The following is a 15,748-nucleotide window of genomic DNA, read 5'->3' as shown; positions in this document are numbered from 1 at the left end:
CAGGGACTATTAAGGTGACTGACTACTAATTGCAGCAGTGAGAAATCAGTTATTCTCCATCACTATACAGGGAAGAAACATTTAAAAAAAAATGTTATACTTTTTAGATTTATTCAACAGCACAACTTAAGTTAGTTAGCAATAATTTGATTTGCTACATTATTAGATATATTATCTATATCGTTTCCCAAGGGAGCTTACAAAATGACTTTCTAAATGCACTTAAATATAGTATATTCTCTATTTTCTAGCATGCAAATCAAAGCCTTAGCACTCAAAGCAGGTATTCTGGAAGGATATAAAAGACTGAGAAAACACTGTCCTTGCCTATAAACCTACTGATGACAAATATTCATTCAACAAGTCAGAATCAAATTGGTAAAGTGTGAATCACAGCATAAGCACTGAGGTGAAATGCAAGATGGATTTCAAAGGAGGTAAAGAATATGCAGTATAGATAAAAATGGCCTTGAGACCAGGACTAGCCATTGCAATGTGATGGCTGAATTTGAAGGGCACGCGGAAGAAACAGCAACATGGTTGTTAAAATGTAAGGAGTTGGGGCCAGTGTTGTGGTCTGGCAGGTTAAGTCGCCATATGGAGCACTGGCATCCCATATGAGCACCAGTTCAAGTCCTGGCTGCTCCATTTCTGATCCAGCTCCCTGATAATGCTCCCAGGAAGGAGCGGGAGATGGCCCAAGTGCTTGGGCCCCTGGACCCAAGTGGGAGACCTGGATGAAGCTCCTGGCTTTGGCCTGGCCTAGCCTGGCAAATATGACCATTTGGGTGAAGAGTCTAATCACTGCATTCTAATGTATAGGGGCAAATATAATATGGAAACTTGAGGAAATAATCATTCTAAAGCAATGGACTCTAAAGACAAAGACAAAATGTAGCTATGAAAATGGAAAGGCATATATATTTACTAGTCAAATTAAATGGGTCGGGGCCAGCGCCGTGGCTCACTTGGTTCATCCTCTGTGGCGCTGGCATCCCATATGGGCGCCAGGTTCTAGTCCCGGTTGCTCCTCTTCCAGTCCAGCTCTCTGCCGTGGCCTGGGAGGGCAGTGAAGGATGGCCCAAGTGCTTGGGCCCCTGCACCTACGTGGAGACCAGGAAGAAGCATCTGGCTCCTGGCTTCGGATCGGTGCAGCACCGGCCGTAGCGGCCATTTGGGGAGTGAAACAACCGAAGGAAGACCTTTCTGTCACTCTCTTACTGTCTATAACTCTACCTGTCAAATAAATAAATTAAAAAAACATTTAATTAAATGGGTCAATGCAACACCAATATAATTAAAGCTACCATCAGAAGAGGAAAGCATAAGCATCTTAACTGCTAAATTTATATGTAGTGCCTGGCAATGTATTAATAACTCTCATATGCACCACTTTTGACAGTTCAGCTCTTTTAATATCCAATGAAAGAAAGTCTATCTTATAATTCAATGAGTCCAAGATGATTATATATAGGTAATAAGTTTTATCTATATCAAATCCCTAAGATTGTACCTTTTCTGCTTACCGAAACACTTTACATCATCTCTGATCAAGAGGAAATCTTTTGATTCTAATTTTTTAAAATATTTACTTATTTGAAAGGCAGAGTTACATAGGGAGAGGGAGAGACAAAGAGAGAGGGAGAGCCCTTCCATCTGCTGGTTCATTCCTTAAATGGTTGCAATGGCTGGGCTGGGCCAGGCCAAAGCCAGGAGCTTGAAACATCACACATGGGTGGTAGGGGACCAAGCACTTGGGGTATCTTTCCCTGCTTTCCCAGATGCTTAGCAGGAAGCTGGATTGGAAGTGGAGCAAGTGGGACTTGAACAAGTGCTCATATGGGATATCAACGTTGTAAGCAGTGACTTATCCCACTGTGCCATGTGCTGGTCTCTGGATTCTAATTTCTTTTTCTGTTCTTTCACAACATAGTACCTTAGCAGATTTTATCAGGATTTCTTTTGCCTTTAGTGTATTCCTACCCTATCCCTTTCTCTGTGGTTTTCCATAATAATTTGCAAAATGTTTCATGTAAAACCTTTAAAAATATGAAGATTTTAAACTTTAAAATCTTAACAGAAGATCTAAATATTATCTTTTTTGCCACCCAAAAGCTAGTAAGAAATGAAGAAATAATAGAAATATTGGTAAGAAATATTGTAGAGATAACATATCACAGGGGAATGAGTTGTTCTAGAAACGTAAACTGTGGTCATCCTAAGTAAGAGCAAAGGAATGGTCTTAAAGAGTGGAACTTCCTCTTAGAGACAACAGGAAACCATGGACAGTTCCCTAAGTCATTATAAGCAGAAAGATGGTGTCACTACTGCATGGTAGATAAAAACAGGCATTTTTAGTCTGCCTAAATTTAAGTTATAATTCTATTCAAAAGTTGTACGATTTTACATGAGTTAGGCATCTCATTTCCATGTTTTCTCATCTGTAAAATTAGGCTAACATAACATACTTTATATGGCTGTTGCAACAACCAAATAAAATAGTATAATGAAAGCACTTAAAATAGTAATTGTAAGATAGAAAACTTCAATAATTGCTAATAATAGTGTAAGATAGATACAGAATAAGGTTAAGGAGAAATAATAAATCTTGCCTGGAGTGTTAATCTTTCATCTTCATTTTCCCCAAATTTATATTTTATGTATAATTTGTCATGATAATTTGGATCATTACTTTGGAAAACTACAGGTGTATGGTTTCTTTGACAATAAAATATGAATGATTTTTTACTTTTATTTCAAAACTTTATCTAAAGAGTAGGATCTATATAACTCTGAATATCACTGCCTTAACTAGGGTTCTTTCAGAAAAGCTACTTTGATAAAAATAAACCAAAGGCAGAGTTCATAATATGGCACAGCTTCTAAGAAATGAAACAGTATCTACTTGCCCACAGGTGTGTCCTTAAAGAGCTGATCAATAGTAAAAGGAAAGAAGGAAAGATGGGCAAATGTAAACTTGTACATATGGATCATACAATTTGCAAAAAGATCCAAAATGCATTTTTACTAATGCCAAACCTATTTACTAAAGCCAAACCTATCATGTGAGTCAGGAAGGCAAGACAGTTTAGGAATGAAATTCTTTATCAACAGCTACAAAACTGCAAACACATAGATTTAATTTTTCAAGTCACTGTCCTTGCTGTGAAGCAGGAAAACCTCAATAATTCAAAAGAGCAACATGTTTCTTCAAAGCTGTAAAACATAAATTATCCTTGTTATAGGCAATTAATTTTTTAAAAATTCATTAAGGGAGTGAGACAATTAACAGGTCCAATGGTTCATATAATATTTTCTATTCAGGAATTCAAAGTTCTCCAAGGAAAATTATTAATGGCAAACCAAGCACCAAATCCTTTATCCTACATACCTGTAAAAAGGGAAAAAACACATGCTATTGCCCACACATTAAAACTGGTTCTGATGTGACTGAAAGAGATTTAGTCCTAGGTTCACAATGGGATGTACAAAAGTTAGTAGGGAAGACAACGTATTCAATGAGGTTTAGAACAGTTATCAAAGTAAATATTCTCAGACAACAAAGATGAAATTGTTTTCTCATTATTGTACAAATTTAGAACAAAATATTCCTCTTGGAAACAGACTCAGCTCACAAGATTTAAATTCTTATGCAAATAATAAGTAGAATTAAATTAATATTGTATTTAAATCAAGAAACTTATTAGGTATAAGTAGTCAAGGAAAATGAAATGAGTGTTGAAAAGATATCTATACTCCCATTTTTATTAAGCATTATTCACAATAGCCAAGAAATTGGAACATCTTAAGGGTTCACTAATTGATGAATAGATGATGTGGTATAAATTCACTATGGAATATTATTCAGCCATAAAAAGGAGGAAATCTTGTCACATGAAACAACAATATAGCCAGAATTGGAGGTCTTTACCTTAAGCAAAATAAGCCAAACACAGAAAGACAAATATCACACGATCTCATCTGTAGAATCTAAAAGAGTCAGTTGAGTATGTAATGGTGATGATCAGAAGCTAGGTAGAGTATGATGGAGGTAGGAATGGGAAAAGGTTATTTACAGGTACTAAGTTCAGAGTTCACGCCTTGGCTGTTCTGCTTCCTGGATCCAGCTGCCTAACATTGTGTCTGGGAAGACACTGGATGATGGCCCAAGTACTTGGGTCCCTGGCATACAAAAAGGAACCTTGTATGGAGTTCCAGGTGACTGGATTTAACTTGGTCTGAACCTGGCCATTGTGGTCACTAGAGGAGTGAACCAGAAGATGGACAATCTTTTTCTCTGTCTCTCTCTTTGTCACTCTGCTTTTCAAATAAAGGGAATTCATCTTAGGGGAGAGGGAGTGGATAAGGGGAGGGTTGTGGGTTGGAGGGACGTTATGGGGGGGAAGCCATTGTAATCCATATTCTGTACTTTGGAAATTTATATTCATTAAATAAAAGTTAAAAAAATGGAATTAAAAGAAAAGAGTATTTTTGTGTAAAAAAATTGAAATCCATAGTTTTTTATAATACACATTTTCCATGAACTTTTTGAAGACCCCAATGTATCCAGAGGAATCTAAGGCTGCATTTTCTATCTCAGTTTCTCGTCTCTCTCCCAGAGCTTTGTTACAAAAACCTTCAGTCTTCTCTATAGTTTGTTTTATTCTCAATTTATGTAATTCAAACTAAAATTCTAACAGAAGCAGGAGCTACCAAGTTAATAAAAACTTACCGAGTGTAGAATATGATAAACCTACATTTGGTATAAGTACATAGGTCTTCTTTCAACAGGAACTCTATTAACCATCACTTCCTTATATCTACAGTATTTCTAAAATTTATATAATATGTAAGTTATCAAACTAAGTTTAAAAAAAAAACACATGGATAATGCTGTGCCGAGTGAGGGGGTGGGACTTATTTCTGTAAGACATTTCATTCATATTCCAGAGATTAGAAAAGATCTAAAATATTCTGATTACATTTTAGAAGCTTTGAGTATAATTCTGATATCAAAATCTTAGGGTAAAATATAAAAGATAAAATCACAAATCCATTTTTTGTTAAAGAATTATTGTATTTATTTGAAAGTCAGAGTTACAAATCCTTTTAATTTTTAGTTACAAATGTAAAATCCTTTCCATGCCTCTTCTGTAGTCATCCACCCACTTTCGTAATGGACGTTCCCAGGATGAATGAACAAGCAATCTGGCCTTAAGAATACCTCAACACCTGGGATCTTACCTTTCTATCAGGCATCTCCCTATTCTTTCTCTTCTTCAAAATTTAGTTGGAATGCTTCTTCATCCAGAAAGCCTTTCCTGATTTCCTCTAGTATTATTTGCAGCCAAGTGTGACACATGCCTTCTCAGCTCGGTGCCCAAGAGTCTGCATATCTAGGTAGAGGCTGCAAAGGTGGCCAGGGATTATAAAAAGGCATGTGTGGTAAAGAGGTCCAATATTAAATAGAAATTCCTCCTCCACACTGGACAGGAAGTGTATCCAGTGATCCAGGGGAGAGTGATGAGTGTGAATTAAAGTTGTGATTAAATTAAATTAGCAGTGTGGGGCAGTGTAGGAAATTAGTTGAAAAATTATTATGTTAGAATTTTGATTAAAAGTTACAATAAGCTTGTAGATTACAGTGGATTAACAAATTTAGTTTATTGCTCAGGACCCTAATTTCTCTATTTAAGCCTATATGTAGCACATAATGATTTATTGACATTATTCCAAGTATTTCTTTTGTTGCTCTAGTGAACTAGTTGCTTTTTAAAAAGTAAAGAGAACTTTTTATTCCTGATATATAGGAAGACCATAGATTTTACTACTTTTCTCTTCTGTCTAGCTAACACGACCTAATTATCATTTAATAATTTTTTTTTTTTTTTGACAGGCAGAGTGGACAGTGAGAGAGAGAGACAGAGAGAAAGGTCTTCCTTTGCCATTGGTTCACCCTCCAATGACCGCCGCGGCCAGCGCACTGCGGCCGGCGCACCGCGCTGATCCGTTCGCAGGAGCCAGGTGCTTTTCCTGGTCTCCCATGGGGTGCAGGGCCCAAGCACCTGGGCCATCCTCCACTGCACTCCCTGGCCACAGCAGAGAGCTGGCCTGGAAGAGGGGCAACCGGGACAGAATCCGGCACCCCAACCGGGACTAGAACCTGGTGTGCCAGCGCCGCTAGGCAGAGGATTAGCCTAGTGAGCCGCGGCGCCGGCCCATTTAATAATTTTAATTTCTTCATTTGCCACTGCTTTCAGAACAATTGTGATAACAGTGATAGTTGGCTTGCTTGTTTTGGTCTTTTTTTTTTTTTAAATACTGACTATAAGTTTATAGTCAATAATAACATGTTTTATTAAGATTGATACTCTTTCCTCTGCTGATTCAATCCCCAAATGCCTGCAACAACTGAGGCTAAAATAGGCTGAAGCCAGGAACCTGAAATTCCATCTTGGTCACACTCAAACCAATACTCACATTCAAACCTGCACTCCAATATGGCATTCCTGCTGTGCCACAATGCTTGCCCATTTTGCAGGTTTTTTTTAGGAAGAATAGTTTTTGGTATTAAATAATTTTCAGCATATACTGAAATGATCTTATACTTTTTACCTGTTGATAACCTTGATAAGTTTTTAATGTTTATTTTTAATATTAAGCCATTGTTACATTATCAAGATAAACTAGACTTGGTGGAGTGTGTTAAATGCTAAAGAAATATATCAATTTGTGAGTGATTTACTCAAGATTTTATATTTGTAACTAAAAATTAAAAGGATTTGACTTTCAAATAAATAAAATAAAATAATTCTTTAACAAAAAATGGATTTGTGATTTTATCTTTCATATGATTTGATTTTCTGTTCACTTCTATTAGAATATAAGTAGCCCGACATAACTGGGGGGGGGGGATGATCAAGTGAGGAGTGATAGAGGGATTATCAGCAAACCTAATGGAAAAGGAAGGTATCTAAGATTTCAATCTTTAAATAAAAAGGAAGGAAGCCAAAATGTTTGTTCTAGAGCTAACAGAGGCCATTCAGAAATTTAGAACAAGCAAAAGAAACCCACTTCATCAATCAATCCAAGCCCTAACAAGGGACAGATACAATGATGGCCTTTTGCCCTTTATGGATCTTACCCTTCTTCCAGGCATGTGAAGATCCAGTCCTACTTATTGAGAAAAGAGGTCCGTTAATGGTAACAGAGATGCAGTAAAAAGATAAGAAAAAGAAATCATGCTTGTCAACACAGATAAAAGTCCGAGACTTGAGGGAGTCTTCAAAAAGTTCACAGAAAATGCATATTATGAAAACACTATACATGGACTTCAAATATTTTTGCATCAAAATACAGTAACCTTTTAATTCCATTTTCCCACAAATATTTTGAAGTATCCTCATACACTGCATAGGCACAATCTTAAAGGGTAACACAGTATACATACCACCTGGCCAAGAGACAGAACTATTTTGTCCAGGGAGCACATGACATTTATTCTACTCACTACCAACAACCAGTGCCACCATTCCTAGAAAAAGACTTACAGAAACTTGGTTTTAGACATTCTCATCACACAGTGAAATTGGTGGCAGAAGGAGATTTTATTCTTATCTCATCTGACCTTATATTAAGCCAGAGGAAAAAAAAATACAGCATATCTTCATTCATTCAAATACTAATTCATTCTAAAAAGAAATGCAGGTACACACTATGCGAGATGTTCGGCAAGGCCTGGGAAAGTGGACATAATCCCTAGTCACAAGTGAAAAGGTAAGAAGTAACTATGACCCCATTAAAATTCTATACTGAGAGTATGTCTGTATACAGACATAAGGAGTCAAGAAAGGTAGCTGAAGGGGAATGAAAACTAAGATGAAACTCAAAAGAATGAGAAGTTGGCTGTCACAAATAAATATTCTAGGGGCAGGATTTGGTATTACACTTAAGACGTTGCTTGTGATGCCTGTACTCCATACCAGAGTGCCGAGGTTAGAGATCCAACTCCACTTCTAGTCCAGCATCCTGCTAATGGCACTGTGGGATGCAGCAGATGATGGCTCATACTTAGATCCCTGCCAACTACATGGGAAAGTTGGACTGAGTTTCCAGACAGTGGATGAAAGATCTCTACCTGTCTATCTGTCATTCTGTCTTTCAAAATAAGTAAAAAAAAAAAAAAAAAAAAAAAATTTAAATTAATATTCCAGACAAAGTGAAAGCATGTATAAAGGCTTAGGAGGCAAAATAGTCCAAACACATTTTCAGGAAATAAAAATTCAGAAAGGCTAGTGCATAAACTGCTTAAGGGAAGTCAGGACAAAAAGACTCATGGAAAGATGCATGAGGCTACAGAGTTAAGTAGAGACACATCAATTAAAAAATGTAATTTGGAGTTCAATCTTTACTTTAAAGCAAAACCATTGATGGGCTTAAGCAAATAGTGATTTGGTCAGATTTGTAATTTTTGAAATCATTCAGACTGCAATATGGAGAATTGATTTAAAGAAAAGTAATTTGAAAAGCAGATCAGTTAGGAAAATGGTAAAATAAAATCACAGGAAACACTTAAGTATGATAATCAACAGTTTAAGAAAAACAATGTTCAGAAACAGTTAACACACTGTTTTATCCCAGAATTAAATTTACACCAAGCATCTGCCTACTATCCTTTATGCAACATCAACCTCAATCTATTTTGTCAAATAAGTCCTCCTTTGCAACTATTCTAACTGTATAAAACACCTGTCCAACACAGTAGTCATCTGGCGCACTGTTATTTAAATGGAAATAAAATAATTTTAAAATTTATTCCCTTAGTAGTAATAGCCAATTTTCAAGTGTTTAATAGCTACAGGTGGCAAGTGGCTCCTGAATGCCCAGCAGAGATATAAACATTTCCATTACCACAGAAAAGCGTATTGGACACTGCTGGGCTACACAGACCCCTAAATCTGCCACTTCACTAGGTAAGCCTATTTAGAACAACACTGATCTATGTGTGAAGGCAGACTCACTCACTGTCTCATGTCTGCTCCTTGTATATTAATAAGTCCTCGCAATGCAGTGAAGAATCATGGTGTACAAACCAGAAGACAGGCTCTGTTTTGGCTCATTAATCCTCACTGTGCTCTGAAGAAATAGGAAAGCAGCAGGCAGCACCCATGTTTTATAGGTGAGGACACCAAAGCACAGAAATTAACCCGCCTGAGGCCAAAAAGTCAATAATGCACTCACAAATAACAGCTGGATTCCCTAACGCCCTGACCAGTGCTCCATTCATTAAAGTAGTCATGGCTGATTTAAGAACTCTCGGATGGAAATGATTCCATTTCACCTGACCTAGGCAACTGTTTGCTTCATCAAATGGCTTGCTATACCCAAAGGAGGGCCACATCTGTTAGGTCCTTATATAGATACAGATATCTCTGTTAGTTCCATGTGTGTGTGAATGTCTGTGCATTTAATTATCTATCTATCTATCTATCTAGATGCAGAGAGAGAGAAAGTTTGTCCTAACTATCTGATAATCTGCAATGAGAAATAAAAGAGATTGAAAACATTTACTGAAACAGCACCAAAGTATGGTACATCCTTGCATTATTAATTTGTTTTTCAATTATGTGAAATGGTTACCTATAAAAAATTACAACCTAGAAGCTCTGCATTTTGTGATTCTCATTTGCCTTGTATCCAGGCTAAGTCTGACTTTTTGTGTGCTCTTTTCAAACCTATAGACGCAATGGGGACAGAGGCAATTGTTGCATTTTCATTTCAACTACCTAATTAACTGAAAACAGCCAAATAATATATAGGAAGACATGAAGAGAGTTACAAATTTAAGATAGGAAATCTACATGTGGCATTTGCTTGTGACACTCTTGACAACAGCAATCTGAAAATGTAGCCACCAGCATTCATTAATGAGTCTCTGTGCCCTGACGTTACTAAACAATTTACCCAGGGCGTCATTTGAATGATGTAAGAAATCTAAGAACTAATTCTGCTGCACTTGATCAATATGTGAGTTCTTATGGATTTTAACTGCTGCTATGCCAACTACGCAGAAAAAGCATAAATGAATAGAATGTTTAAAGCAGTTCTAAAGGATCAGGTAACATACAAAATACTTCTATGATAATTATTTTCCTTTAATTAAGTACAAATCAATCTACACAAAATAAACAAGCAATGAAATCTGTTCATAAAATGAAAGCCTCCAAAATGTATCTGACAATTGTTTCTGAATTAAAAGCAAATCTTCCCCATACATGTAAGTGCCATCAAACAAAAGAGTACAAATGCTGATTTTAACACAGAACCCAATGATCACACATAACTTTAGTCGTAAAAGAGAAGAGACCAAAGCATCAGCTTGGGTATCAAAGTCTTTGCTTCAACACATACTTTGATTCAGAAGTACAAGCCAATTTAAAAAGTAATCTTAAAGTTGAATACTCACACGGCATTCCTCGAGGCTCCGTAGGACAGCAAGAGCTTTACTATATCCAGGTGCCCGTTCTTGGCTGCATCGTGAAGAGGGGAATCATTCTGGTACCCTGTGCTGTTCACCAGGGCCTTGTGCTGGAGCAACAATTCCACCACCCTCAGGTGCCCATGATTGCATGCTTCATGCTAATTAAACAGAATGAGTGAGAAGGGTGATGAAGAAGAGCACTTTGGAAAAATCAAAGTGAATCTTGACCAATGAATTTATTAACTCAATACTCATACAGTTACATCACTGACAGAGTGTTTGTCATAAATCATATAATCTTTGTGATCAAGATTTATGCAATTCATAAAAAAGAAGGTATTCACTTGGACCTTGAGTCAAGTGCTTTCTTTCTAAGAAGAAAATGTAGCTTTAAAACAACTATAATTCCTAAGTTGTTTATAATACAGTAAAAACATTAAAAAAACAAAAAGATTTACAAAGTATTTAACAACCAAATCATGCGTAAAATCTAAAATTCTCTAGGTCTGAAGAGAATTCACTAGATGAAGGGCTTAGCCATAAGTTAAGGGATACACCAGCACATGCACAGAACCATCCAACAAAGTGAATATCCTCGGAGTATTTATGAGACAAGTTTCCCATCTGCTGAAGTAACAGATTACTGTATGGTTGGCATCAGTGATAATAGAAGTAACATGAAGCAAGTATTCAAAGACAGTTTATTAGAGTAACAGAAATGGTAACAATACAATGTTTAAAGACACTGTACATGCAATTTTTTCCTTATGTCTAATGAACTGTTCTAGTGTTATTATGTTATATTCTAAAAAATCTCAGGTGCATTATGCTAAGTATATGGACTGCAATTCATAATAGGTGATATTAAACTCAACATCTGTAGGTTTATATCTAGGAGAAGCAAATTCAAATTAGTCATTAGGAATCTTAATAAAGAATGGGATGGGAGAGGGAGTAGGAGGTGGGATGGTTTGGGGGTGGGAGGGCAGGTATGGGGGGAAGAACTGCTATAATCCAAAAGTTGTACTTATGAAATTTATATTTATTAAACAAAAGCTTTCTATATAAAAAATAAATTAGTCATTAAATCTTCTAAATCACTCACCAGGCTTTATTACAATTTGTCTTAGTGATTAAAAAAGCAAAAATCTTTCTTTGAAAAGGTTAGGTAGCTTGTGGAGTCCAGACTACAAACTGGCTCTAATCTAGACTAAACCCATCTTAAGACTGTGGCAAGAAAAGTCACTATAATATAAACCTTTTGTGCATCTGGCCTAATGAGTCTCCTAATTTCTTTGCTGCATTTTTAGTTCAGATGATAAAGGCATCCACCTCATTTGTTGTCACTTCTACGGCTGCATTCAAATCTCATGCAGATTGCCCTAAAGTAATTAGCACATACAGCAACTGTTTCCAAGTATTTGTGCCATTCTTTTCCTAGAGTATGCTTCATGCTACAGTTTTTGTATTATTAGAAGACTTAAAAAGGCTTAATGTAAGCAAAGTCTTCTGTCAAATTTATATATTTGCAATTAGTTGGAGCATAAGTGAGGTTGAGACAGATCCTCAGGAACAATCTCTCCCCTGTGATCACAATTCCTATACTGAGTTCCTCTGGCCTGTATTTCTCCCAAGAGATCTTGTTCCAATGGTATATAGTTGCTGCAGTAAGTAACATAGTGTCAACTGTAGCAATTTCTTCCATATATTAGCTAACTTCAGCAACATAATATAACTGAATGTCTAAATCTAAAGGTAGTTAGTCAAAAGGTAGCCAATTTCTTACCTCTTAATTGACAAGCTAGACACAAGATATTCATTTTACCACACTGGTGAATACATAAATTTTTCAGACTGAAAACAGTGTAGGTGACACAGGATGATACACAGACAACTATATACCTATAAACTATAAGAACCACACAAAGGTGGAGGGTCTCTGGCACAGTGATGGAGCTGACATTTAGGATGCCCACATCCCATACAGGAGTGGTTATGCTCTCTGCTGCAGCTTCCTTCTAATTAATCCACACCTTGGCAGGCAGATAGGTCCAAATACATGGGTAGCTGGTTAAGTTACTGACACCTGGCTATTGTCTGGTACATCTCTGACTCTTGTTGGGCATTTGGAGAGTGGACCAGTGGTTGGAAGATCTCTCTCTCTCTGCCTTTCAAATAAATTAATTTTTTAAAGAACTATAAAAAATGACAATAGAAAATTTAAAAAGTAGAAAATTACCAATGGTGTCCATCCAGCATTGTCTTTAACATTTGGGTCGCTTCCATTTTGTAAGAGGTATTCAACAGAAGGCACATCACCCTAGTAGAACCATGGAAAAATAAAAAGACAATAAAAAGCATCAAGTAATGAAAGGAAGACATTAAGGTTTCTTTGGAAAATGCTGTCTTCTTCAAGATAAAATAAAAGTTTTCTCTTAGGCCTAATGTTCATGACCTAATAAATGTGAATTTAAGTACATAAACATTTTTTCTGAGTTACTGGTCTACCCTTGAATATAAGACCTCTATTAGCAACCCAATTTCAGAATTCACTTCAAGATGCCAAATAAAGGACATTGGCCAAAGAATATTTGATCATTATGAAGTCATCATTACATTTGTAAAAAAAAAAAAAGAAATCCTTTTTGAGCATGCATGAAAATGGTTTACGAGTATTATTTAAAACAAATGGAATGATATAAAGCCAAGAAAGATGCTTGTTGAAACCGGTGTTAAAACTGCAGAAATGTATCATCTAAGTGGCAATTGCTCTATTTATCCTAATTCATTAATTTAGTTTATTTTTATCTTATTTGATCACAAGTATTTACTAGGCAAAAACATTTTTTCTATTTAAAATGGCAGCAAACAGAGTCTAGCATTGTGATGCAGTGGGTTGTTACCCTCTGTGATGCTGGCATCCCATATGGGTGCCAGTCCAAGTCCCAGCTTCTCTATTTCTGATCTAGGTCCCTGCTAAAGCACCTGGGAAAGCAGCAGAACCTGGTGCTTGGATCCCTCCATCCACAGGGGCGATCTGCCACTCACCTGGGATGAGGCTTCCTGGTTTCGGCCTGTCCCAGCCCTAGCCATTGCAGCCATTAGAGGAGTGAACCACTTTTTGGAAGCTCGCTCGCTCTCTTTCTCTGTGTCTCTCCCTCCCTCTGTCATTCTACCTTTCAAATAAATAAAGAAATTTTAAAAAATCAATAAAATGGCAGAAAACAGGTAGTAGAAACCTATTCAAAATGACCCATGGAATATGCATTAAATTTTTATTCCCTGGTTCAAGACTAAAATCATCACCCATTATCAATTAACTGAATTTCAGGAAATGGAGCTTTTGTGAAACCCATCCTTACAAATATTTTTCTACCAAACAGGTTTCAATTTTTCTCTCTCTCTCCTATTCCAATACTCTGGGGAACATATGCAATAATTATACATAATAGTGGCTCATAGATATAGTAAAAGGACAAAGAAGGTGAGGAAAAACAGGAAATATTCTAACTTCAGTTGAGAATTCACAATCTCTTTATGAAGGAGATAAGAAAATATTGGGAATAAATGAATTAAAGGAAAACAAATTAAACACAAACAATATTAATTCTATTTTCCTATTATTAAAAATCAAACTGTCAAACTAAACTCTCCTAATTTCTAACTTTGTTGTGCATCATGATCTAACTAAATCCTATTATAGATAAGTGGTCCTTAAGAGATGTCTTTTGCAAGAAGAAATGACATATTTTTGAAAGTATGCTTCTGTAGCAGAAAGTGAAGCTTTGGGTACTGGTCTCAGGCAGTATCTCCTCTGAACCTCCTTTCTGTTCCTTATGGCAGAGGTGAGAAACACAATCTTCAACATTTAGTCTCTTCATTTCATACCTTAATCTAACGTGGAAAGATCTGACATCCATCTTGCATGTTTAATCACATATGGTGTTCAAGCACTGGTCAACTCTTAGGCCCTTAAAAAAAAATCTTTGGCTATAAAATAAATCTCTCCCTTTCAGAACAATATTAAAGGGCTGGCCTTGGTAGGTAAGCCCTTCCCAATGGCCTTGGCATCCCATATGAACACCCATTCCCATCCTGGCTGCTCCATTCCAATCCAGCTCTCTCTAATGTACCTAGGAAAGCAGCAGAAGACAGCACAAGTATGTAGGCCCCTGCCACCCATGTGGAGACCTGGCTGAAGTCCCAAGCTCCTGGCTAATGCCTGTCCCAGACACAGCCTTTGCAGCCAGCTGAAGAGTGAACCAGCAGATGGAAGATACCTCTCTCCCTCTCATTATGCCTCTCCCCATTTTGTAACTTTGCCTTTCAAATCAATAAGAAAAATCTTTAAAAAATAGCATCAGGCATTAGGAAGAACGATTGCATTTATGTAGTGGGACAAAGATACAATTCACATGAATTACACTACTATTACCAGTCACAGGAAAGATAACTACATCAGTTCTTTTAGGATGACAGGAAGAGGGACACAGTGCCTAAGTCCAAGAATATAAACAAAGCAAAAGTTAACTGAGAGGGCTTATTACTCCAAAAAAGACAGTAAATATAAGTTACAAATGACAAAAGTTGCATACACAATGTTCTATTCAATGATTTTTGTGAAGTACTTATTTAGGGTTAAAGAAATCTCTCCTGTATCACTCTCAGTCTCAATAACTCATGTTTGAAATGAGTCTTTTCTTCTATTGCTCTCATAATGTAGAATTCACTAAGACCCCTAAATATAATAACATTTGCTTTTATTTGCCTTTTTTTTAAAATTTTGCCTTTTATTTTTATTTCTCGTTCATTTTTACCTACTTCTCACATACAGTAAATATTTAGATGGCAGCTTAAAAGTTTCTAAAAAAAATCCACGTTTCTATGTTTCTAAATTAGCAAAATGACGTTTAATGTTTACTGTGTCTAAAAACAAGCATCTTACACAAGAGGAGACTGTTGTGATCATTTGAGAAGTGAACAAGTAGATGGTGTCTCTGCACCTTTCAAATAAATAAATACATCTTTTTGTTTGTTTGTTTATATTTGTTTGAAAGACAGAATTAGAGAGAGGGAGAGGCAGAGAGAAAAAGAAACCTGCTGGCTCACTCCCCAAATAGCTGCAACGAACTGGGCTGGGCCAGGCTGAAGCCAGGAGTTCTGGGTCTCCCAATTGCATGCAGGGGCCCAAGTTCTTCCATCATCTTCTACTGCTTTCTCAGGCAGATTAGCAAGGAGCCGGATTGGAAGTGGAGTAGCTGCAATTTG

The 15,748-nt window shown here is 36.6% G+C and overlaps 1 protein-coding gene across 4 annotated transcripts in view; it reads right to left on the bottom strand.

Annotated features, from left to right (window-relative positions):
* The window catches only part of BARD1 (BRCA1 associated RING domain 1), an 87,919-nt gene that overhangs the window by 34,711 nt on the left and 37,460 nt on the right, over positions 1 to 15,748 (bottom strand). For all 4 annotated transcript variants that reach the window (XM_008259118.5, XM_089328991.1, XM_017343084.4 and 1 more), the window contains 2 exons: positions 12,720 to 12,800; positions 10,466 to 10,638 (listed from right to left, as the gene is read on the bottom strand). In XM_008259118.5, coding sequence (XP_008257340.5) covers positions 10,466 to 10,638; positions 12,720 to 12,800 — 254 coding nt within the window. The remainder of the gene's footprint in view (positions 1 to 10,465; positions 10,639 to 12,719; positions 12,801 to 15,748) is intronic.

This window comes from Oryctolagus cuniculus, chromosome 3 (assembly GCF_051225735.1).
Source record: "Oryctolagus cuniculus isolate XC-2025 breed Fujian yellow rabbit chromosome 3, ASM5122573v1, whole genome shotgun sequence".
NCBI lineage: Eukaryota > Metazoa > Chordata > Mammalia > Lagomorpha > Leporidae > Oryctolagus > Oryctolagus cuniculus.
Note: the sequence above shows the minus strand (reverse complement) of the source record. Positions and strands in the feature narration are given on the sequence as shown.